This window comes from Festucalex cinctus, chromosome 1 (genome assembly GCF_051991245.1).
Source record: "Festucalex cinctus isolate MCC-2025b chromosome 1, RoL_Fcin_1.0, whole genome shotgun sequence".
Taxonomy (NCBI): Eukaryota; Metazoa; Chordata; class Actinopteri; order Syngnathiformes; family Syngnathidae; genus Festucalex; species Festucalex cinctus.
The window spans coordinates 51,528,292-51,554,666 of record NC_135411.1 but is presented as its reverse complement, the minus strand read 5'-3'; the positions used below and the strand labels follow the sequence as shown (position 1 = coordinate 51,554,666).

Genomic DNA, 26,375 nt, shown 5'->3' with positions numbered 1-26,375 from the left:
CTGCATCTTGGTTGACTAGCACACTTCAAAATAACAAATTTGCTCAGCTTTAACTATATGTCCTCATAAATAGTGATTTCCATGTATGTGAAGACACCGGGCATGGTCCTGATTAATTCTTCGCAATAATGATTTGACAAAAAAAAGATAGCACATTTTTTTCTATAAATCTCTGCCAGTCATATAATCACTTCCTACAAAATTCCTAAGAAATCAAGATGCTCCATTCCTGATGAGCTATTTTTAGAAGAGGCCAGCAAGGACCACTCATCCTTTGGGGCTACCTGGTGCCTGTAGGCACTATCTTGGTGATGTTATGTACAGTATATTGAACAGTTTCCCAAAACCTTTCAGCTCAAGACTTTGTTCTAGGTTTGCCCACAGGATCCAAACTTAACACTATATAATGCATAGAATTAATTAACTAATAGACATTCATTACCATAAACATAAATTGACAATTTTCCCAAGGAGCCTGCTTGATGTTCAATAAGATAATTTTCATTTAACTTTGATGCAACACATTGCTATCTCATAAATGAAATATTTCAGAATTACAGATATGTCAGAAGCTCAAAAGCATCTGTCTTTTTGGTGGTGGTTCAAAACAAACTTTGACTGACATCGATGTATGAGACCAACCAGTGACATTTATTCCGGTCAGTGGACACTTTACCGGACCTTTCTCCACAGGACATTTACATTTGTCTCTATAGAGAGCCTATCATGTGTTTCCTTTTTTTAGATTGACTTGGAAAGAGGGCCAATCAAGAGTTGAGATTGTTCTGAGTATGACACAGTATGGTGGTCATAGATAGTGACCCAGTCTCAGGCAGCCAGCCGGGCATGATGCCATGCTTCCCAATTGCCGGCCCCTTGGCAGTGAGGTTGGCGTCCGTGTGCTGCATGCGTCCACATCCCAGCAACAGCGTCACCGACTTGGGCTGGCTTTCACAGGTCCCCAGCCAATCATACAAGGACAGAGCCAAATAATTCCAGAGGTAGCCAATAGTGATCCTGGATGTGCCGAGTGTCATCGCTCCCTGATGGAAATTCCTTAAACCCACCATATACACAAAACACAGACAGTGTATACATAGTGGGTGTCTGCACATCCTTGTGTTTACATAAGTGTGTGTTGGAAAGAAGAGATAAAACCAGTCTCTTGATCTTCAAGTGAATGTTTCTTTTTATACTGCTGAGTAGGAGCGGTTGAGGCCTGACATTTTTCTAGTTTGCGTCTCAAGTGGTCCTTTCACATGAAGCTGTCAAACCTCCATTTTGGCTTTGGCTCACTCTAGTGGTGGTTGGAATAACTGAGGGTGTGTTTCTGTAGGTTACTAGGTTATTGTTAATGAAAAATCCTATATTTTCACATTATTTTGTCATCAGTGACTGATTTAAACCAAAATAACAAATTTGCAGCGTACTTTTTTTTATACTTAATTATCAATTTTTCTACTGTACAGCCTAACCCAGTAAACACTGGGTTGGACATCAGTCAGTCTCATGTTTGTACAAGTAAATGGGGAAATTCATGTATCCGTACACTACTATTTTTACTTGTTGAAAATCAGCAATACAAAAGAACAATGAAAGCAGTGACACAGAGCATTCACAGATATTTAATTGGTCAGCAATTAGCAAACAATCCATGCAGAAGAACTCAATAGCATCCGTTCTTGTGACTCAATTATTTAGTCTGAAGAAAGAAAGAAGGAAGGACAAATTAGCAAAGAATGTCATCCAATGTTGTTGAATGGTTTTCGAAAAAAATGGGAAACTTTTCTGTGTCTCACCTTAACCAGGGTGGCCAACACACCATAGACGATGGAAATGAGAAAAAGCACAAGGAATGTGGCAGACATATACCAACTTTCCACGTTGATATCTTGATTAACAACTGCATGAGCAATGTCATCCAATACATTGCAGTCTGGTAAAATCACTGAAAAAAATGTATGCGATTATGCTTTGTAACATAACATGCTTTGATCACAGTGCATGAATCATCTAATTAGTACCTGGATTTGTTACATTCAAGGTCAGCGTACGGGTTACATGTGTCACCCTGCAGGTGTGGACCGCCCCAGGTAACAGGTCAATTTGGGACAGGTGAAGGCGGCTCTGGATGCTGAACTTTCCATCGGGACCTCTACTAGGTTGACTGGTGTTGAAGTACAACAGCTCATTGGTGTCATCAAGAAACCAGGAGACGTTAATGGGCGCCGGGTTGAAGCCGAACACCAGGCACACGAGTTCACCTGAACCCCGCAGCAAGATGGCGGAAGGTTGGCTGGGAGTCACTGCGGCTGGACATAAAGTCATTCATTGTCATGGAAGAAGATAAATTAAGATTTTGGTTCTGTACATTGAAATATGGAGAAAATAATCAGAGTGGTCCCTTGACTCTGTGGCTAAGTTGAACTAAGCCAATCCAATGTACTTGAATGGCAAATCAAATTAGTTAAAGGGATCGTTCGGCTTTTTTAACATGAATCTCAATTTGATCCTCACCTCCCGTGTGTGCGATCAGCACTGACTTACCCCTGACAGCGTTCTGTGACACGCGTTCTGGTCCGGCGTTGGACGAGAGGAAAATAGTCCAGTAAGCTGGCTGGGGTGTCGGAAATAAAGCGTTTTTCTTCTAAAAACTATTTGTTTTCAAAAGCGTGATACATTTCCATCACAATACTCTTTCCTGAATAAAGTCAGACGCCATTACCGCCAGCCACCGACGCACTGCAGCCAGCTAGCTGATACTTCCGCCGAAAAGGCAAACAACTTCAGGCGGAAGTATCAGCTAGCTGGCTGCAGTGCGTCGGTTAGCGCTCTACAGGGCGCCACGCAGTGATATGAACGAACAGAAAAGTAGTGGCTGGCGGTAATGGCGTCTGACTTTATTCAGAAAAGAGTATTGTGATGGAAATGTATCACGCTTTTGAAAACAAATAGTTTTTAGAAGAAAAACGCTTTATTTCCGAGACCCCAGCCAGCTTGCTGGACTATTTTCCTCTCGTCCAACGCCGGACCAGAACGCGTGTCACAGAACGCTGTCAGGGGTAAGTCAGTGTTGATTGCACACACGGGAGGTGAGGATGAAATAGAAATTCATGTTAAAAAAGCCGAACAATCCCTTTAAAACTACATTAGTTATTCCAGTTTGCCCCTGTTTTCGTGGTTTCCCCGACTCCAACACACCTAATTCAAAATCTCGGCTCATTATCATCACGATGGAGGAGGGAAACCTCTTTAAAAGATCCCGGACTACGGTCTTTAAGGACATGAGTTTGAGACCTATGGTTTAAAGGGCACTATCACGTGTTCAGAAACGCTTTTATTTATTTTTTGCTACATATACAAATGTAAATTTAAACTTGATCATGCAAAGTGAAAGTGATATTACCAACACCCTTAAACCGGCTTCACGGGGAGCTCACAAAGTGGAAAAGTGTGCTGTGGTCTGACGAGTCCATTTAAAATGAGCGAATGTTTGCAAAACAGCAGTTTGAACATTTAATATCTTAGCTATAGTTTTGGACAACATCCCAACTTAATTGAAATTTGTTGTTAACGGAACTACTACAAACTGTTTCTTTTCACATCACTCAAGCATCAGCATATCTGAACCTCGCTTGTATTTCAAATTTTAGCTCACACCACAAAGCAAAAAATTATTAAGAGAACATATTGCTTATAACTCGAATAAAACACGGACGTTGGGTCAATTGTAAGTCAAGGCACCACTGTACAGCATAATCACATTTGAGCTCACCAAACACATCCTCAATTGTGCTTGTGAAAGGTGTTTCAGATGACTCATGTCTGACGGAACAAGAATAGCTGGATCCCCGGTCGTTACTTTTTGATACATTTAGTCTGCTGCTCATTGAAAAAGTGTTGCTACTGCTGTATTTCCATGAAGGGCTGTTGGTGTACAAAACCGATGGCAGTCTGTGGCCATCTTTCTCCCAGTACACTATTGTGCTATCTGGGAAAAATCCAGAAACGAGGCAATTAAGTGTGAGGTCATCGGAGGTAGACAGCTCAGAGATGGTTGGTGGTATTATGCGCACTGTTGGTGGATTCAAGTCTGGAGGAATACAAAGACAGATAAATTTTGTGTTGGTAATTAAATTGTGTCACGGTTGCAATTGCACAAAGCAATAGGACAATACCTTTGCTTTTGCTTACGCGGCCCTCGTATCCCTGTTTGGAACACTTGTGTTTTGCCTCGCAAGACACTTGTTTATATGCATCCCAGTCACTTGCTAACACATTGAGGAAACTCCGAAGGGACTGTGTGTCATTGCTGTGACTGGTTGGCTTCTCGGTATGGGAATTTTGGAAATATTTCTTCCCATCTACTTTCCAGGAAATAGAGAAATGATCAAGATGAAGTCCGACCAAAAGACAACTGACGGTCACTTGATGCCTCTGCTGAGACTCTACGAGTGGCGGTCCTTGAATATACACGTCAACTTTTTGAAATGATGATGGGACTACTGTAAAAATATATAGAATAGATATTGTTAGATTCAGTCTCATTCATTTTTGTGTATAATATTATACAAATATTTACCTGAGCAGAAGTTGATGGTTTTTCTGACCTTTTTATTCATCCATCTGTCAGACAGTTCACAAGTGAATACTTTCCCAGTTTGCCACTCTGCTTGCTCCATGTCTAGTTGACTGGCCACAGCCACACGTCCATCCGCACTCATGCTGGTCTCGGTCATTGATGGGGGTCTTTGCTGAGACTCACTGAACCATATGATTTGAGGGTTAAAACCCCATCCAGAGCATATCAGTCTCTTCAGTTTTGACTCTTCACAAGGGGCCAGAAAGAGCTCCACTGACGGCTCCACTGATAAAACATGACAAACTGATAAGAAAGACACATCAATATGAAAGCAGCTTTCGTGAATTAGCCACTCACCAAAAATGTTGTCAATGGTGTTTGACGGGAAGGTGCTAGAGAATCCTTGGTTCACTTTACAGGTGACACGTGTGTCATTCTTCATGAATGACTTTGGCAAACTGAAATGCGGACTGATGGAATGTGGGCCTGGGGCTTTAGAGAGTGCAAAATAGTGTTTGTCAGAAATATCCACACCATTGGCCTGAAAGTTGACGTAGAGGTCAACAGCATCAAGTTGTGTGACGTCACATTCGAACACAACGCTGTCTGTCTTCTGCAAATTGGCAAGAGATCGCCTGATCACCACTGATGGAGCGTTCATTGCAGGCTCTGGTTGATCATGACAGGACAACAACAGTCTTCAGTCTGGCAGGTCCTTTACTTTCAATCAGAGGTGGCAAATCGAAATCCAGAAAGGAAAAACGCCGTCACAGTTTGCCTTTGGTCACAGGTGCCGGTTGAGTAGAAGCACGTGTGGCTAAATCAAAATGTTGAGACTTTAGCCATAGGTGCTTCTACCCCACCGACAGGTAAAAGAGCTCTTAAATTCCTCAATGTGTTAGCAAGTGACCGACAAGTAACTGAGCTCTTTCCTGCCAGTTGAGTAGCTTGGCTTTAGCCACAGGTGCTTCGACTCAACTAAGCTCGTTTACCTGCCAGTTGAGTAGAAGCACCTGTGGCTAAACATCAAACTATAGTGCTAAATCAAACTGTTAAGGCTTTAGCCGCAGGAAGCTTCCATTCAACCGGCAGGTACACTGGCTCTTAACTTCCTCACTGTGTTAGCAAGTGACCAGCAGCTAAGTGAGCTCTTTCCTGCCAGTTGAATAGAAGCACATGTGGCTAAAATCTTAACACGTTTGGCGTTAGCCACAGGTGCTTTTACTCAAAACCACAACTGTTTGACTTCAGCCACAACCAGCGGGTAAACAAACTCTTATCTGCCAGTTGAGTAGAAGAACCTGTGGCCCAAGCTAAATGTTGGCAGGCTTTTCCCTTTCTGGTCCAGGATGTTCCACCTCTACTCTCAAATTCACGTTGATTTTGCTCATGGCTCCTACCTGACATGGGTATGATCTCCTCAATATCTGAGAAGCAGCGATGCTCCACTTTACATTTCACACTCTTCATTTGCTTCCACAGATCTGCCGATACTCTTAGATTACTGATAATGTGAGATGCGTTGTTGTAGTGACCCACTTGGTTATAAGTGCCTGCGGTGCCCTCCGCCACCAATGTCACAACAGCATCCAATAAGGTGTGCACCGAACATATTGCTTTCACTTCAGATGTTTCCATCATAACGGCCTTGAAGCCGGGAAGCTCCACATGAATGGAAGGAGGGTTGTTTGCCTGAGCTGCCAGATGACACGGCATGTTCATTGTTACCAGCATGACTGTACTTTATATTCATAATGTTGTATAGATGAGAGACTACAGCTGCACATTCATACTTACTTTCACAAATACTGATGGACTTTTTCACTTCTACTTTGTTTTGAATCGACCTGCATGTAAACCTGAAGCCACTTTTCCACTCTCTCACAGTCGGCTCAATCTCACTGATGAGAGTGACGATTTTGGATTCTTTCACCACACTCTGGAATTTCCTGGTGGTGATTTGCACAGCATCTACCTTTTGGTTGTCTCTTAGCCACTCAACACTCAGAGTGTCCGGAAAGAAGCCACTTAAGATGCACAAAAGTTTGACGGTGGGGGCTCCCAATTTTTCCTCCCACAGTGGATACAATGTCATGTCTGGAGGCACAATAATCTCTGCTGAGAGTGAAAACATATGTTTTATTTTAGCTTCACTTCTTTCGGTAATCAGTGTTGAATATGGACGTATCTATATCCAAAGCAAATTAGACATACATACCTTCAGATTGTGGCCTCAACTCTAAATGTGATGTCATTGGTTTTAAGCCAGAGGGCAGAGTTTCAGTTTGACAGTCTGGTGTCTAACAGTCAGGTGGAAATGGGGCTGGCATGCGTTAGCAGAGGCATCAGCACGAGCAGCAGGTGAAAGCATTGGGGACGGGGGAAACACACACATACACACAAAAGCATACCGAAAAAAATAAAATAAAATAGAAGCACAAAACACAGAAGTGAAACAGTGTGGAGGAACCATGCGTGACTAGCAGCAGGTGTGAGCAGGCCTGATGACACAGTTGTGACAAACACATTTAAATACTTTTCGTTATTCAAATCTCCTTTTTAACAGCCTGTTGAATCCAGGTGCTGACATGATGTAAATGTTCTACAAACATACATTACAAGAAAAACGAAGCATGACAAATATTCCCGTTGACATCAGTTGGATATTTATTTTTAATAGATGTAAAGAAGTAAATCATTTGTACAAAAACACTCATTGCTTAATTGGTAAATAGTGTGCATCTAAGAGAAAATACCTGGTTTGGTTTTTCATTTGACCTGAAAAGAAAATGAAGAAAAATCAAAATCCGTCCTCTTATAGTACTACGAATAATAATAATAGTAATAATAATAATAGGGTATATGGATAATATATTCAGTGGATAGAGAAAATCTTTACACCCCTTTCTAATGCCGGATTTTGCTATATGAAAAATTGAGACCAAGTTAAATAATTTCCCCAAAATTTTCCACCAGTGTGCTAATTTAATGTCTTTTATAACCTGCGCAATTCAATAAAAAAAAAAAAAAAAAAAAAAAAAAAATCTTTTAGAGAGGGGAAGTAAGAATAAACAACTGACATACTGTGCTTGCACAAGTGTGCCCATTCCTAAAACTAGACATTTAAAATAAAAAAAAAAAAAAACTATAATAAATATAAAATAAAAATGAAGCAATCACATTCAAACTCATGTTAAATGCAAGTCAGCACACACCTGCCATCATTTAAAGTGTGTTTAACACCAAATAATATTTTACTGGTTCTTCATACAGACGCTATGTTTATCTATTTCCAATATTTGTTTTGGACTTCATTTTGTCAGATTGGTCAAATGTCCAACTAGATCACAGTCATGTCGTATAAATTGAATAAATCTATGGGATGTTATTTTCTCAATTTTACAAAATACTCTGATAATAATGGTAAAGTAGCATTCATTTCAATTCAGCATCCGAAGAGTTAACCACACTTACAAAGTTAGCGTGGTTCTTAGGTGTACTAGCCTAAATGTCAAGGTCGGTTAAATATACTTAACCAGTGGTTAAAAACTGAGCCAGGTTTGGAACAACTGAGCACAGATGTTTTAGTAGGCTTGCCGCTTTTCTTGATTTTTAAGAAATATATAAACAAAAAACTAAGCATATTACTAAACAGCTAGTATTTACCAGAAATTCCTACAACTATTTAATTGTCAAAGTTGTACATATTTCTGTCCCCTTTCATTTCTTTTACTTTAAAGAGTGAAATTAATTGATTGATTGATTGATTGATTGATTGATTGATTGATTGATTGATTGATTGATTGATTGATTGATTGATTGATTGATTGATTGATTGATTGATTGCAGCATTCCTGACCAGTCCTCATTAATGTTGTACCATATGTTTTCCACTTAATAACTGTCTTATGTGAAATCTATATTCTACTTGTTACTGTGGGAACTCGCTGCTGTGCATGGATTGCATTGTAAGATGTGTCAGGAAAAGCCCACTAGAACATCTGCACTTTACCCGCAGTTAAGAGTAACTGGGTTTGAAATGATTTATTTTGGTCTCATTTTTTACAACATGATAACTTAGTATTTGAACAGGGCTGTGTGAACTTTTTATATATACTTTCAATCTGTTGTTTGACGACTTTTACAGTGTGCCAATGTTATATCACCTTGAAAACCGTTGTTCCAATGCTGAAGAGCAAGGTGATGAGGAAGAGGAGGATGAAGGTGAGCGCTGTGTTTCCCATGTTATCTTGCTCTGCATCCACAGCATTGTTCCATTGGTGGGTTGTCTCCACCAGGACGTCTGGTGGATGTACATTAGTACTTCAGTCAGTTAAAGCATGTGCCGTTTTCAACAGAAACTCATCAAACAATTACTGGTCTGTTTCTCCTTGACATGAAAATGTCAGCTTCTACTGTTTCTTGAAAAGCCCAATAAAGAAAATGTGTCAAATGCTGATTTTTGTCAGCTAAAATAATGCTAAAGACTGGAGACCCTGAAGTGCTTTTGAAAGACTTCATTATTTGTGTGTGTGTAAGTATGAATTTATTATTAACACATTTATATGTATGACAAAAAGAGACCACCAAATTGTGTTTGACCATTTTTTGATTTCTTTTGTTTTGTTTGGGTGACAAGACCCAGGAGAGGAAGAAGATGAGCACAAGGACAAGTCATACAAATCTCGGAAATATTAATGCGTTAAAACTCCAACATACTGAAAAAAGTCTTGCATTAATGTAGTCACTGCTAGCAATAAATATATGCTAAAAATAAAGACAACATGGACAGCTTGCGACATACAACAGTTGCAATGTATTTTTTTTATTTGGATTTTAAATTTGCACTTAATAAAGACAACACAAAATATGGATTAACAAGCAGCAAACATTAATGAGCAAAACATGAGAAGACAGCGTGACACACAAGACATCTACTCATTCTTGCACATTTCGGGGTCGAACATGCTGAAGCTGGGCACGTTGCTTTTCTGGGTAGATGTGTACGTGATGGACCTGACTATGACATTGGAAGTGGTGGTCAGTGATTCGTGGTAAAGGATGCAGCTATAGACCACATCAAATCTTTGCCACTGCTCAAGGTTGAGCGTTAACTGGCCATAGACCGAATATGAGCCTTGGCTTTCGACAGGTTTGGTGGTACTGTGAATGTAGGTGGAGTTTATGGGCTCATCATCGACGAGCCAAGACACCATAACCTCGTGAGGGAAGAAGTCTTTTGCAAAGCAAGTCAGGGTAACCGTGTCTGTTCTACTATGTTCCACTGGAGCCATCATAAAAAGTGTAGGACGCTGCATTGGTTTACCTGCAAGAATGACAAAACGACATGTGCAAACTCTATAATGGCACTATAATGGGCACAAACACAAACTTTTGCTGGAGAATGACAGATTTCTTACCAATTTTTCTTTCGTAGGATTTCTTTAGCGGTTGCGGGACATCTGGACGCAGCACAACGCAGTCGCGTTTGATCCCATCGTGCCATTCGTCATAAGTGATGTCAAGCAGAGTGCGAAATACGCCTGTTTGGCCTGTTGGGGGCGATATTAAGGTACCAGCCATATTCTTCCCGTCCTGGTTCTCCCAAGAAATACTCTGCACAGCCACAGAAGGCTGGTTGATGTTGACTTCACAGATCACAGTCCCTTTTTTGTGCATGAACATCTCCTCCATTGTGGGGCCCGTGATCTTCATGCTTACATCTGCTTCGGGGAATACCTCACCTGTTGAAATGGCAATTATTTAACATATTTTTTTAAGCCTGCTCTCTAACAAATGCAATTTGTTTCAAAGGAAAAGCAGAAATGTACTCACTGGATGAATCAGACGCACACTTGTGGACGACGTATGAGTTGACAAAAACGTCCCCCTGTGCACCCTTCCCTTTAAACTCACACGTTATGTTGGTGTCACGTGACCACTGGTCGGACTTGAGCGCGAGAAAGCTCGCGGCACTGTAAAGTGTCATACCATTCGAGTCCTTTCTGGCCTCAGAATGAGTTTTGACTTCGTCTAATCTGTTGGAGATGTCCAATCCGTTTTTCAGCCATTTGAACCCATAAACATTTGGGGAAAAATCTTTGGCAAAGCAGGCAAAGGAGGCCTCTTCTTGCGCATCAGAAGTGGCCAACACTTTAACAGTTGGCAACCTGTAGGCCTCTGAAAAACAAACATAGTGACAAATATATGTTTGCGCAGGACAAGACTACGCATTTAAGCGCAAGCAGGCATGATACGGAGACAAGAGTATACATACGCCATACAGAATACACACTGAAGCAAGCAAGCATAGCTGAAACCCATATTAGAATTATTCACTCTCTGCTGGTGATGCAGGGCGATGCAAAAAAAAAAGAGAAAAAAAAAGCAAGAAACAATTGCAACGGTTATCAGTCAGCAGCTGCACAAAAGGAGGATTCTGCCATTGCTTTCCACCTCACTGTTTGTTTACCAGAACAATAGGGCTATGATGTGTTATTTAATAATTAATTGAGTGACAGTATCTGTTAGTGTCATTTAACAAGCTAACTATACCCTTGTGTGAATTCCTGTTTTTTGTTTATAATCAGCAGGTCAGTATGAATGTGGATTCTCATTAAACATTCCATGGTAGTTATCACCTGACTTGCTCTAATAAGTAGTCAACATCATTAAATGACCAGAACAGCTTTTGTAGCTTCATGTGCAATTTATAAATTGTGTTTTCAAAAAATAATTATCACACCATTGAAATTATGTCAATTACAATAAAAACAACAGCAGTACTGTAATTGTCATGACAAAACTCAATTTAATAATAATAATAATAATAATAATAATAATAATAATAATAATAATAATAATAATAATAATAATAATAATAATAATAATTTAAATAAACCTCATCAAATGCCATGCACAATTATCTTACATATCCAAAACATGAGCATGCATTCAAAACCAACTTTAATAATCTTGGCTTTAAAAAAAAGAAAAAAAATTACCTTCTTTTTTGCTCATCACCGCTTCAACATCTGCAGTTGAATGTTTGGCAACACATCGGAATTTTGCCCTGTTATCCCATTCCGCTTTTGTCACTTGGATTTCACTGACTCCCGTAAAGAGGTTGTTGTTCTGCACGGAAGGGTACTGAACAAAGTCAGTCAAGGCGCTTCCGTCTTTGCTCCAGGTGAAGGTCAGCGGAGAGGGTGTGAAGCCAGTGGCGAGACAACCGAGGCTGAGCATGGCCCCAGAGCCACACTGCATCAGAGGGAAGACGGTCGGTCTGATTGGTGTACCTGACAAAAGACAAAATGGTCATGCATATGGAAGACAGATATGATGGCAAGCTTATGCTTTATACATCACTGAATTCATAACGACAGTGTTTGTAACTAAGAAAATTGCACTTCAATCATTTTTGGCATCAAATATCACTTGTTGCGTCTGCATTTTTCTTTTTTTAAATTTAATTTACAACACACTATGGAAAAGGGCCAACAAATACATATACACAAGACAGCAATTCCCAAACTTTATGGCGCCATGACAAACATTTTAAGTCCATACTAAAACGTAACCAAAAAAAAAAAAAAAAATGTCATGTCAATATTTTCTGCTATCTAATAGAAAATCATTAACTTGTTATTTTGGCCTCTATAAGTCGCTGGCATAGGAAGATGCACAAAGATACATTATTTTCTAAAAATAATAATAATAATAATAAAAAATAATAATAATAATAATAATAATAATAATAATAATAATAATAATAATAATAATAATAATAATAACAACAACATTTTTTTGGGGGGCCAAATTGGATCATTTCACATGGCACACTAATGTGCCCCAGCATTGAAAACATCTACTAATTGACATTTTACTCAGTGGACAATGAAAACAATTTGTTCCAAAAACTTACGAGCCCAGGCAGTAGACCTGCCAGACAAAGTCAAGTACGTTTTAACATTAAACCAGTTTAACTGAAGACTTAAACAATTTTCTATTTTCCAAAATCAACATATTTTTCGAGCCTTAATTTCAGCTGAGTTGAAAATAAATTGATAAAATTTACACCAAAACTCATATCTGCTGTATGACAGATCTGCTCAAAATACAATTTATAATTGATCAATCAATCATTGTTAAGATTAAAAATTCCACATTTCCACTGTTCAGCATCCTAGACTACTTGACAATACTCACTTATCAGTAATGATAAAAAAATAAAAATAAAACACAACACAAACGCAATGTATCACAAAATCCTATTCAGTCAGTATTTTGCAGTCACAAAACATTTGTTACTTACCGGTACCTGCCGTTACTGTGACTTGGGTTCCTTTGCCCCAGTAGTCAAAGACACCATCACAATGACCAAATACAAGTGCAATGTAATACAAAAACTTTATGAGGCACTTTTTCAGACACAAAACATCATTTACTACTTACCAGATGTAACTGTGACTTGGGTTCCTTTACCCCAGTAGTCGAAGTAGCTACACAGCGATACAATGTCATCTCTTGGCAATGCAAATACCATGAAATGAATTTAAAAAAAAATAGATACAGGAAAACTAGTTCCTCAAATAAGTAGTGTGTCCCTTGAGATGTTGATTTCCTGTCATTTTGGCTCTGTGTAATCACCCCCTCCCCCTCCCCCCAGTATCACACCCTTGAACAAGTTCGCCAGTAGCATGAAAGTCTTTCCCAGAAAAGGTATGAATGAATGGAAAGGAATGAATGAGTTCTTGGGCAAGAATCATGATCAAAATCATACAAAAAAAAAACGTAAATTGATGTGGTAGAACATGTAGAACGTTTAAAAAATATATATTTTATTGAAATTAAAATTGGGTTTTTAAAATGAGTCAATTAACTGTTCACCACAGATGACGCTATGTAATCCACACTGTCCCTTTCATGAAATAAATAATGGTTTTGAAGAAATAATAATAATAATAATAATAACTGAATTTTAATTTTTATCAAAATAACTAAATCAAACCAGACTTATAGTGAAAATGTCATTTGTTTTTGTCTTTTGTTTAGTTTCGTCAAACAAGTTCATACATGGGCTTTCAGGATTTATTTTAAATAGAGTTTTTCATGGATTGCTGTTTGGCCACACCGAAGAAGGAAGGTTGACCAGTCCTTTGAGAATTGCTTTCATTTTTATTTCAATATTGTGACCTTTCATTATAATTTTTTAAAATCTTTTTTTCCCTTGACATTGCCCCCTCTTGTGAATTATTCTTTTTTTTTTTTACTGCACTTTTTTTTTGTATATATTGGATTTGATAGAAAGCTTAAAAGCTCATTCTACTATAATTAGCTGTCATTGGTGTGCGATAAGAAGTTTGTCCTTGTGCTTGCAGATGGTAAATAGAGTGCCATTCGAATGATCGTGGGTTTTTGCTATGGTTTGTGACACTGTGGTCGTCCATCCACCCATATACTGTAAATGCACAATGACACACGCCCAATCAAAAACCTCCCAAATTCAACATTTGACAAAGATATTTCTAAAGAGCAAACCATATCAAATAGATCATTCTTTGTGTATTTGTTAATAATTATGTTGGAATTGTGATGAATTTATTTAAATTATATTTAATTTTGAATAAATTGATCAAATATTATATGCATTTAAAATAATTTATTTCAACAGCAAATAGCAGATTCATCCTGGAGTGTATGCTATTTTTATCAGTCAGTGTCATTTGAATTCTTTTTAACACGGATTTGTGACTCACATCAATTCTAGCAGAAGCAAATATGAACAACAAAAGCAGCAACAACAATTTAAAGGCTTTTATTAATATGCATTATGCAACTATGAATATTTTGTGAATGTGGGAGGAAACCAAAGAAACCGGATTTAATCAACAAAGTTCCAGGGAGAATATCCCAGTATCGAGTCTTCCACTGTGCCACTGGTGGGTTCACAATTAAAGTCAAATCACACTACTGGAAGAACTGCTTCAATATGGAAACTACCAAATGCATGGGTACTTTTCAAAGACTTATTATACCTAAATAAAGATGAAGATTTTATTCACAGGGCGGCACGGTGGGTGACTGGTTAGCACGTCCACCTCCCAGTTCTGAGGACTCCGGTTCGAGTCCAGGCTCCGGCCTTCCTGGGTGGAGTTTGCATGTTCTCCCCGTTCCCGCGTGGGTCTTCTCCGGGTACTCCGTGCTCCTCCCACATTCCAAAGACATGCATGGTAGGTTAATTGGGCGCTCCGAATTGTCCTTAGGTGTGCTTGTGAGTGTGGATGATTGTTTGTCTCTGTGTGCCGTGCGATTGGCTGGCAACCAGTCCAGGGTGTACCCCGCCTACTGCCCAGAGCCAGCTGAGATAGGCGCCAGCACTCCCCGCGACTCTTGTGAGGAATAAGCGGTCAAGAAAATGGATGGATGGATGGATGGATGGATGGATTTCATTCACTGCTTCCTCTTATGAGTAACATAAGATGAGAACATTTTGCTCATGTTTCATGATTCATGTTGAATGATTCATTCAATGCATCACAAGTGTAAGGACTTGATCCTCCTTTTTCTGTTTATTAGTTTTTGTTCATGATGTCCTGTTTTTGTACTGATTTTTGTGTCGTTGTGTGTTCTCTAGCACAGTAATACCGTGTCTCTAGGCTGCATATTCTGTCCAGTTAGGGTGACTGTTTTACTGGAGGGATTGAGCTCAGTACTGAACTTGTTTTTCAGGGAGTCCTTGCGGTAATAGTAACCAGTGTATCTGCTCCCGATCCATTCCAGTCCTTTCCCTGCAGGCTGCCTGACCCACGCAGTGTAGTGGTCGCTCAAGTGATAAGAAACTTGACAGTCGATGTTCAACTCCTGCCCGGCCTGGAGAGTCAAAGTCGACGGTTGGGTCAAATGTTCACACTTGACACCTGTGGAGGGCATCATGTTAAATGTTGACGGCGAGGAGTCAAAGGTCACGAGTGCCTCAGTGCCACGTACTGGAAGCGGCAGCCAGCAGCAGCAGCACGACGACGACACACAACATGGTTGTGACTGAAGGTGTCCTGATGGGAACGTCTCTTCTAACAGGGCCTGACGGCAACTTTTATAGCACATGGGCGGGGCCTTCACTTTGCCGACTGGCACTGCATGGGATATTCAAGATGGCAAGTGTCATTCAAAACTGAGCATATTATCACTGCTGTATTATAAGCTTGAACCCGGCATTAAAGTGATAAAAATCAAGCATGTGCGTGAACCATATTATTAGGGCAGTTAATAACTTAGTAGTTTTGCCAATTAGAAGTAGCTCAAAGTGATTCTAAATCATGCTAATTCATTCACAGGTTCACAACCTGTCTCAATTCTATCAATGGAAAAATGCAAAACAGGAAGCATCGGCCTGCGATTGGCTGGCAACCAGTTCAGGGTGTAGCCTGCCTACTGCCAAAGCCAGCTGAGATAGGCTCCAGCACCCCCGCGACCTTTGTGAGGAAAAAGCGGTCAAGAAAATAGATGGATGGATGGATGGATGGATGGATGGATGGATGGATGGATGGATGGATGGATGGATGGATGGATGGATGGATGGATGGATGGATGGATGGATGGATGGAAGCATTGGCGGTCAAATAAAAAGATTCTAACTAATAATGTCGCTCTGATGACAGATGGGTGTTACACGTTTTCATTCTTGCAACTTTAATTTGACCATGAATTTGTCATAAAAACAACACATCTTTGGTAAGTGCACATTTTCACAATATGTTCTGTTCTTTTGCCTCATGAGCATTCAATGCATTTTGAGAGGAAGATGCTTTTGTTTCACATGAGCAGGTGGTCTCCCAGGGGAGCAGCCCTTTTTTTTATTTTATTTTATTTTTTATTTTTTTTGAAACGTCAAAATGTTACTGCCTGTACTATTAATAAAGCTTGCATTTTATGATGATCCCATTATATATAGGTTCTGGACAAGGTTTATACATTTTGTCGAAATTCCAGTATAAGCAATTTTTTAGCTTTTTTAAAGATCAAATTAGTTCAAGGCTTTCCCCCACCATAGATGTGTTAAAGTTGCTATTTATATGATTGTATTCATTTTATTTTCATTTTGGCGGAAGGATCGTCGATACTCTCTTTGATTTCGAGGCTCGAGATTGTGATGTAATTTAACACGGATATTTGACCTTAAAATACTAATTTTTTCCCACTTGCTGTCGACTGAAGACGACATAACCTGTGCTGAGGAAGTGGGTAATGACCAATCATGGCTCAGTTTGCTGACCAAACCCAGAAAACAGGTGAGCCATGATTGGTCATTACGTACTTCCTCAGCACAGGTTATGTCGTCTTCAGTCGACAGCAAGTGGGAAAAAATTAGTATTTTAAGGTCAAATATCCGTGTTAAATTACATCACAATCTCGAGCCTCGAAATCAAAGAGAGTATCGACGATCCTTCCGCCAAAATGAAAATAAAATGAATACAGCACAGGTGATCTCATCTTCAGTCGACAGCAAGAGGAAAATTTTGTTTTTAATTGGTAGTTTAAAAGTTATTAATTGTTCAAGAAAAATAATGACATCAAATTCATTCAGGACTAAATATGAACTTTTTACTGCTGAAAATGCCTCAAAGAGTCAAGTATCCTTTTAAACTATTTCAAATAGTCCAAACTTTTCTAAAGAATCCAAATTCTGATGATTGATTAGGATAAGGTGATTAAGTCAACTCAAACCCATCAGGTGAAAAACAACAGTTCTGGCCACAGGGGCACACTTGGGAATTTTGCGCACTGTCTGCTCACAAGTGTGGAAATAGTGATAAGGCCATGTCAAAATGTTTTCAAGTTCCAGAACTCACAGTGGCTGCTGTGCAAAGTATTATTTAAAACAATTTCAAAGGACATGCACGTAAGCCAAAAGTGAAACCTGTGCTGGTCAAGAGCATAGTGAGAGGTGAAAAAGAATACAAGGATTGCCACCAAGGCTATATGGGTGAATGTGGCCTCTTCTAATGGCAATGTCTCAAGGCAGACCATCCAACAGACTGCACACTGCTGGGTTCCGCACTCACGGACCAGCAAAGACACAACTTCTCCAGAAAAAACACTCACTTGGCCTTTGCAAATGGTCATCTGGACAAAGATGAATATTTCTGGTCATGTATTGTATGATCAAATGAAGCAAATGACATTTTTTTTGGCCACAATTATGTATCTTTATTTGACGATGACAAGGGTAAGCCTTCAACCAGAAGAACACCATCCCCACTGTCAAACATGGCGGGAACCTAAAACTTTGGGGGTGTTTTTCAACCACTGGACCAGGGTACTTAATCACAGTCAACGGCACCATGAAAAAAAGCGAGATACTCAAGATTTCCCAACACAACATTGGGCAGTCTGTGGTGAAATTTGGTCTTGGGCACCAGTGGACAGTTTAGCATGACAAAATCCCAAAACACACAGCCAAATTGGTTAAGAAATGGATGAAAATATTAACGTTTTGCAGTAACCCAGACAGTCCAAATTTTAATTCACTTGAGAATCTGTGGAGGGAATTAAAGATCAGGGTGATGACAAGAACAATCTCCAACTTGGAAGAGATGGAGCTCATCGCTAAAGATGAATGGGCAAAAATACCAGCCAATTCACGCAAAAAGCTGATCAGCAACTATAGGATGTGTTTTTTTGCTGTAAGAACCAATAAAGTTTTTTGATTTTTTTATTTTATCATTAATTTTAGATTATTTTTTTTAGCTGCACATTTTAAATTTTTATTTTTTAGCAGTACATATACATTGCATATACACTGCTCAAAACAATGAAGGGGACGCTTTGTTCCTTGATTTTTTTTATCTATCTATCTATCTATCTATCTATCTATCTATCTATCTATCTATCTATCTATCTATCTATCTATCTATCTATCTATCTATCTATCTATCTATCTATCCATCCATCTATCTATATTAGAGGTGTATGTAATCCAATGTATCCGATCAAGACGATTCGCTCCACATCTCGATACATGGGGTGTGATCCGATACAACGACGGTTCAATTTTAAAGTGGTACGAGTCAGTTCAATTCAGTAGGATTACAATTTGATTCGGTTCGATTCGGTGTCATGGTGCAGCTTTCCTATTTTCTGACATGGCGTACAGTAGAAATTGATTTTTAATATAGCATAACGTAGTGTTAATACATCTGTCATGTTACAATGATCACACAAAGATTAACCCCCCCCCAGAAAAAAAAAAAAAAAAAAAAAAAAAAGAGCCCCCTCCCCCCAGCGAATAGCATGCACCGTATGTGATCTGCGTGAAGAGCGGGGCGGGCAGCTCTGCCTGGCCTTCTCCGTGACATTGCTTGCCATGATCACTTGAAATTCTGAATGAGAGCCTTCCACAGAATTGAGCAAGAGCCAAGTTTATACCAGCATTTCATATACATTGGTTGTGTCACTTAAACGGCATGGAGCTATTAGCGCTGGCATTGGTGAATTAGACACTGTTATGAGTCTCATTTGAGTAGAGGTGGGCAATTTCTCAATTCAATTTACATACACTCAAAAACTCCCGGCGTATAGGTGTGAGTTCAAGTTTAATTAAATTATTGCATTATCAATCATACAACCCAACAAAATATTGAAACACATTTCAACATTTAAATACAGCTCATCGTAAAACAGTGTAGCTTCGCAACACTGTAAATTGCATTTACAGTACTAGAGAATGTTTTAAATCGGGTTTGGAAAACTGCGGTCCTCAAGGGCCACAGTCCTGCAGGTTCTTTCGATTTCCCTAATCGAAGTGCAGCTGATTCCAATTAACAGGCTCGTGATCGGTTTTCTGCAGCTTGCTGAGTTGATCATAAATCAGCTGAAGGGAAATATCCAAAACCTGCGGGAGTTCAGCCCTTGAGGGTTGGATCTCGCCAGCCCTGCTTTAGAGGCATGGGTCTCACTTAGGGTGCGAGAGGTCCTGGGTTCAACTCCCAGACGAGCCCCTATTTAGAACACTCACACCCATCAATCAGCTCTGTTTCAAACTTTGGCACTTATCACATGGGCCACCATTTGTCAAGTAAAGGGGTCCTTTTGTTTCTTGTGTGACTTGTTGGTCTAGGGGTGTCATTCTTGCTTTGAGTGCAAGTGGTCCTGGGTTCAATTCCTGGATGAGCCTTTCTTTAAAACACCAATCAGTCAGCTGCTTTTCAAACTTCTACGCCTTCGTCACATAGGCCACCAAATGTCAAGGAATGGGGTTGTATTCCATACAGTTTGGCTCATTGATTTAGGGGTATGATTCTTGCTTAGGGTGTCAGAGATCCCAGGTTCATCAATGCTGACACTTTTATAATAATTTCACACAGATACAAAAAGGAGAGAAAGACACCTTAATACCTTCTAACACGCTAGCGAGGAGAGCAGAGGAGAACTGTGCCATACAATTCAAACCTATGCTTCTAAAACAGTCCCTCTGAACCCTCTCTTTTTATTCAGATTGCCTGACACTCAAAATACTAAGGGGAGGGGAACCGAGCGCGATACCGCTTATCTTCTCCATCCAGGTTCTTCTTTGACATTCGAGCATGACTTTGCAGAAACTCTATAAACATCACGTTCCATGCAAAGGCACTTTCGATTGCCAACGGATGCGTTATTTTGGTCTCCAGGTTAAAGATCTTCGAGAGCAGTTTTGCCAGCCTGGCAAAACCCTTTCCCCCAGCTGCAAACACTGTATGTAGTATGAATGATTATGAAAACTTAGCAAATGTATGATAAAAACAATATAGTTAAATCAATCAAATCATCTTCTGCAAATCACACTTGTTAGTTAATTCTTCTTAATTCAACAATTATTCTATGATTCCCCCCTTTTTATCCTACATTTGCTACCAAAAAGAATATCATTAGAAAGACCTCCCAATGGCTTTACCCCAATAAATCCTAAATTCTGTAGCAAAGAGGAAAATCAACACCGCCTAACGCGCATTCATATAGACCGGAATATTATTGTAAATAGGAAGTGGCTCAGGAAACAGGCCAGTAAGAGGATAAATATCGTCACCAGTGTTGACCAGGTCACCCAGCAAACCCATGTCAACTCGAGATTCATCCTGTCTTACCAACAAAGGGTACAAATCATTCAATTTAGAATTTGTAGGGGCTATAGCGGCGGAGATAAGGTGGTTGAGGAGAAGGCGAATGCAGGGGATCATTCAACAACCACATAATGCAAGAACAACAACTGAGGCAGCAATAGAAACCAGTATAGTGAAACCCAGATTTTTGGACTTGCCAAACATGTTATCCCATCACTCAGTCCAGGCAGAGGTGTCCACACCCGAGTGCTCCTTTATCTTGTGGTTCAAGGTGCGCAGGCCATCTATGGCCCTCGAAAGAGCGCCCCCTATAGCGGTATTATTAGGAACATAGCACAAACACCGCCTTTTTCAGCAAGGAGCATGTCGACCGCAATGTGGTTCTGAAATGCCATGAGTGAGGTAGCAGCCAATTGTTCTCGAATTTCCATAAAGCCAGACTCAGTATGATTTCCTAGTTTTTGAACATTATAGTGGATGTAGTTGATCCGACCGCCATTCTCGTTGGGTGTTATCCAATTAATAATGGACTCCCACCCTGCTGCAATCTGGTCAACCAACTTATACTCATCCGGTACTCCCCGTGGCACGCCAATGGAGTCAATGTAGGTCAGATTCCCGTCCTCCCAGGCAAGCAAGCGCCTCTCGGAACGTTGGAACCGTGACCCCAGCCCTCCAGCAGATTGGAAGAGCAAGTTCTCCCCCACCAGGCTGAAGGCCAGACTCCAGGTTCGACACAGCCAATTGGATGTCTCGGTCTGTAGCTGGAAAAACAGACACGGGTAAGAGGAGTGACACAAGCGCAGCTACATGGACCAGTCTAATAAGGGGGCGCAAAGTTTTAGCAAAATAATCAGTCGTATAACTTGACCAGTCTCCACTGGTCTCAGCAACCAGTGTTGACCACAATTTAAATCTCGCCAATATGTACCAAACATACCCCTTGCCATAACTATAAGCACTATACCCATACTATACTCCCGGGTTAGCCTTTCTTTAAGAGGCCGATCAGTCTGCTGCTTTTCAAACTTCGGCCCTTGGCACATGGGCCACCAAATGTCAGGGAATGGGGTTGTCTTCTTTCTTATGTGGCTTGTTGGTCTAGTGGTATGATTCTCGCTTTGGTTGTGAGCGGTCCCAGGTTCAACTCCCATATGAACCCTTCTGTAAGACACTGATCAGTCGGCTGCTTTTCAAACTTCTTTGGCCCTTGGCACATGGGCTACCAAATGTCAGGGAATGGGGTTGGCTAATTGGTCTAGGGTAGGGGTCTCCAAGTTGGGTCCTCGAGAGCCCCTATCCAGCCTGTTTTCCATGTCTCCGTCCTTCAGCACAGCTGAATCTAATGATCAACAAGCCTTGCAGGAGCCTGATAACGATCCTGATCATGAATCAGGCGTGTTAGTGGAGAGAAACATGGAAAACAGGCTGCATAGGGGCTTTTGAGGACCCAACTTGGAGACCCTTGGTCTAGGGGTATTATTCGTGCTTCGGGTGCAAGAGGTGAACTCCCGGATGAACCTTTAAAACACTGACACCGATCAGTCAGATGCTCTGGAGGTCTTCAAATTCAAATTCCACAAAATTCAGGACATGTTGATCTTTTGTCAAACCATAGTTGATGAAAAGAAATATTTGGTATTTTGCGAGTGTTGTACATATTAATAAATAAAAGTAAGTTTTTCATGTTGTTTTCTCATTGAGTCCTTAATTCATTTGGACTACCGTGTCGATCTCAAGAGTGTAGGTAGTATTTATTTTTCTTTCAACTCCAAATTGTCCTTAGGTGTGATTGTGGATGCTATTGGTTTGTCTATGTGCGGCTGGTGACCAGTTCAGGGTATATACCTGGCTGCCCACCCACTGACAAGTGGGATAGGCTCCAACATGCCCGCGATAAGCTGTTCAGAAAAGGATGGATGGTGTAAATGTAATGCAGATCCAATAACATTGGCAATTTAAGAGCCAATGTTCATCTTGATGTTGACCCCTGTGTGAAATATGCTATTTGTACATTTCATTAGATTTCATAGAAAACTGTTGTTTCCAAGTATTGCCCACTGCATAATTAGCTGACATTCATATGTGACAAGAGGTTTGTCCTTGTGCTTACAGTTTGTAAATCGAGTGCCAGTCGAAAGATCACATCATCACAAGTTTTTGCTATGGTGTGTGACACTGTGCCACCCCATAAATACACAATGACACACGCCTATTCAAAAACCTCACAGCTCTAACATGTGTCAAAGGTATTTTTGATAGGTCTTAATATAAGCTGTGGTTCATTTGTGTCGAACATTAAATTTAAATAAATTAATCAAATATGAAATGCCACCAAAATAATTTACAAAATTTTAACAGCGAAGGGTCTTATGTTGTGATTTTTATTTTGTATTTTTTTCTACAGTCATTCTAATTCTTGTGTTTTTGATACTGATGTAGACAAAACTGGCCCATTGGTGTGAAATAATAATGCACTTGTTTTTGTGGCTTTTTGCTATTATTGTTACTCACTGTGCTTCTGGCACAGTAATACACAGCTGCGTCCTCAGCCTTCAGACTGCCCATGTTGAGATGGAGCTGGCTGCTGGAGTCCTGTCTGGAGATACTGAATCGACCCTGAACTGATGTGGAGTAATATATTGGCGTATTCGAAGGGCCTATATAAGCGATCCATTCCAAGCCTTTACCGGGAACCTTTCGGATCCAGCTCCACGGATAGCTAGAAAATTCTAAGCCAGCTGTTGTGCATGTCATTGTGTGGGATTCTCCGGCTCTTTTCGTGGCGGGTTCCGATTGTTCTATGCTCCAGCCTTCAGTGGCCGTCAAAGCAAAAAGAGCAACCATCAGGTATGTTAGCACTCTGTTTGCCATCTTGGTTGGAAGCAGGAATCACAAAGGTGTTATGATGGGTACTGCACTTGCTTGAGGGCATGGCAGCAGGTTTTATAGCACTGGTCGGAAGTGTGTTTTGCATAGAGGGAAATTGCAGCAGTGGGATGCTTTTAAACTCACCACAATTTGACCATATATTTCACAGTTTCTTGACCCAGGGTTCTCACTAAACCTGCTTTGTGAAATAGACCCCTGTGCTCCAAGAGTCTCAGAATACCCAAAAATCTCCAGCACAAAAAAAAAGCCACGAGATTTCTTGTTTTTCCTAAAATATTTGTTGGATGGGGTTGGAAAACTTCCAAAATATAGTTAACCAAGTTAACTATTTTCATTACAAGCAAATTTCTTGCAGTCTGTTGATGTGAATGTGGATCAGTTTGACCTGCTATATTGTCAATGTTACCTGCAAATATCTCAAAACATGCATCATCTGCTGGTGCCAAATCTCATAGTCCAAAACTTACCGGTACATTTGTTCTTTTACTTGAAAGTGGTTCATTTTGACCTGCAACATAACAGGTGGGTTAATCTCTTTTCATAGTCTTTTGATCCATATTTTTGTTCAAATCACGTTTAACTTAAAAAATGTAGCCTACAACATTGAAGATGTTCAACAATGGAGGATCCACCGCAATATGTAAGGTGCTACACACCATCAATGTGAGTAATGTTGTGACTAGATCATCAAGAATTTGTTGTTGGATGAATGAAATATGTTGGAACAAAATCCCATGGAAGTTTAGCAAATGACAAAGTGATTTGATGATGTAGCCCGAGACCTATCTGATCATGTTACATGTGATCCCTCAAATGAATTGTGCTTAATATCGATTAGATCCAGATAGAGCTGTTGCTGTATGCTAGGTAGTGCCTCCGTGGGTCTTCTCCTGGTACTCCGGCCTCCTCCCACATTCCAAAGACATGCTTGGCAGGTTAATTGAACACTGAATTCTCCCTAGGTGTGCTTGTGAGTGTGAATTGGTTGTTTATCTCTGTGTGCCCTGCGATCGACGGGCAACCTGTTCAGGGTGTACCCCACCTCCTGCCTGAAGTCAGCTGGGATAGGCTCCAGCAACCCCTCGACCCTTGTGAGGAATAAAAGGTTCTGAGAATGGATGGATGGATGCATGTCAATATTGTTGTCAAAATCATTTCCATGTTTACTTGCAGGATTGCGGCCAAGACAGTATAACAGCAGAGACCATTTTGAATAGATTAGACCTTCTTCTGCATCCAGCAAAAAAGGATCCACATCTGTGCATTCATATGCAACTCTGTGCATGCTGTCGTGTCGTGCCTAAAGTGATGTCATGTGGCCGACAAATTCGGCCTTCAGAGGTCCCATCCATGTGAATTTGGCCACAACCTCTGAGACATAGAGAATCACTATAATGTCAAGTATGACAGAATGTCTGAAAGTTTTAATGTTTTTTGTATGTCTATTGATAAAAATGTTACTTCAAATTAGGTTTAACTCCAAATTGTACATTTACAATGTTCAACAGTAGTGGTTCCATTGCAATTTGTAAGACGCTACGCAGAATTTGTTGTTGAGCAAACTATCTCAGAAGCACAACAAATGACAAACGGATCTGATGACAAAGCTAAGACCTATTTTAATCATGTTAAATGTGATCCCATAAATGAATTGCACTTAATATATATCACATCCAGAAGTAATAGGACTATGCATCAGTAGCCCCATTTTGGGGAAGTAAGAATTGGGTGGCCTGTGTTACAAGTCTGAGAACTCCTTCTGTTTTTGCTTTTCTGTTTTTTGTACAAGTCTCCTGATGGTTTGTGTCGTTGTGGGTCTCTAGCACAGTAATACATCGCTGTGTCTCCAGGCTGCATATTCTGTCCAGTTAGGGTGACTGTTTTACTGGAGGGGTTGAGCTCAATACTGAACTTGTTTTTCAGGGAGTCCTTGCGGTAATAGTAACCAGTGTGTCTTCTGCTCCCGATCCATTCCAGTCCTTTCCCTACAGGCTGCCTGACCCACGCAGTGTAGTGGTCGCTCAAGTGATAAGAAACTTGACAGGCGATGTTCAACTCCTGACCGGCCTGGAGAGTCAAAGTCGCCGGTTGGGTCAACTGTTCACACTTGACACCTGTGGAGGACATCATGTTAAATGTTGAAGGTGAAGAGTCAAAGGTCACGTGTGCCTCAGTGCCACTTACTGGAAGCGGCAGCCAGCAGCAGCAGCACGACGACGACACACAACATGGTTGGGACTGAAGGTGTCCTGATGGGAACGTCTCTTCTGACAGGGCCTGACGGCAACTTTTATAGCACGCGGGCGGGGCCTTCACTTTGCATACTGCCACTGCATGAGAATACTAAAGACAGTAGATACAGTATATATTTGTAACCTTATGCTTCAACAGACTACAAACCAGCATCCATATGTTAAAATGTATTCATTATATTTGTTAACGGTCGCCTGTAGTGTGTGCTTTAAAACTCAAGCAATGTGATATTTTCAAGTTGACTGAAAATATTGCTGTTTTAGTCCATGTTTGTTTTTAATTATTGAAATTTTAGTCTGGTGCGACTGAGTGATGTCTGTAAATAAAATGTATTGTATTATATTTAGAGCTGTCAAACGATTACATTTTTTAATCAGATTAATCACATCTTGGAATTTTGATTAATCATGATTAATCACTGACTTAAAAATGATTTTTTTCCCAACATATTTTGCCCGCTAAATTTGAAGCGCACCTTGTTATGTGTTAATTTTTTCGACATTTAATGTTATGAGGACGTCTTCAAAAATTTATATTCACTGCACACGCTC

At 40.2% G+C, this 26,375-nt stretch overlaps 1 protein-coding gene across 1 annotated transcript; it reads right to left on the bottom strand.

The window, feature by feature from the left end:
• Positions 1-1,605: 1,605 nt before the first annotated feature.
• On the bottom strand, positions 1,606-25,801 carry ighd (immunoglobulin heavy constant delta). Its single transcript, XM_077496882.1, has 21 exons — positions 25,756-25,801; positions 25,458-25,685; positions 23,194-23,492; positions 21,217-21,443; positions 15,572-15,636; positions 15,230-15,501; positions 12,897-12,990; positions 11,587-11,880; positions 10,418-10,762; positions 10,003-10,326; positions 9,521-9,908; positions 8,749-8,905; positions 6,380-6,770; positions 5,983-6,279; positions 4,940-5,251; positions 4,583-4,867; positions 4,179-4,505; positions 3,776-4,093; positions 2,025-2,312; positions 1,800-1,948; positions 1,606-1,702 (listed from the first exon to the last, which is right to left on the bottom strand). Exons 1-21 carry the CDS (start codon positions 25,799-25,801, stop codon positions 1,694-1,696), a joined length of 5,115 nt encoding a protein of 1,704 aa, XP_077353008.1. The 3' UTR covers positions 1,606-1,693.
• Positions 25,802-26,375: the final 574 nt, after the last annotated feature.

Coding starts and splice junctions, on each gene's coding strand:
- ighd (XM_077496882.1), bottom strand. CDS start 25,801: ATGTTGTGTGTCGTCGTCGTGCTGCTGCTGCTGGCTGCCGCTTCCA. Junction 8,906..9,520: donor CCCGAAATGTGCAAGAATGA/GTAGATGTCTTG, acceptor AACTGACTGAAG/TACTAATGTACATCCACCAG. Junction 2,313..3,775: donor CACAATTGAGGATGTGTTTG/GTGAGCTCAAAT, acceptor CTTTATGTCCAG/CCGCAGTGACTCCCAGCCAA.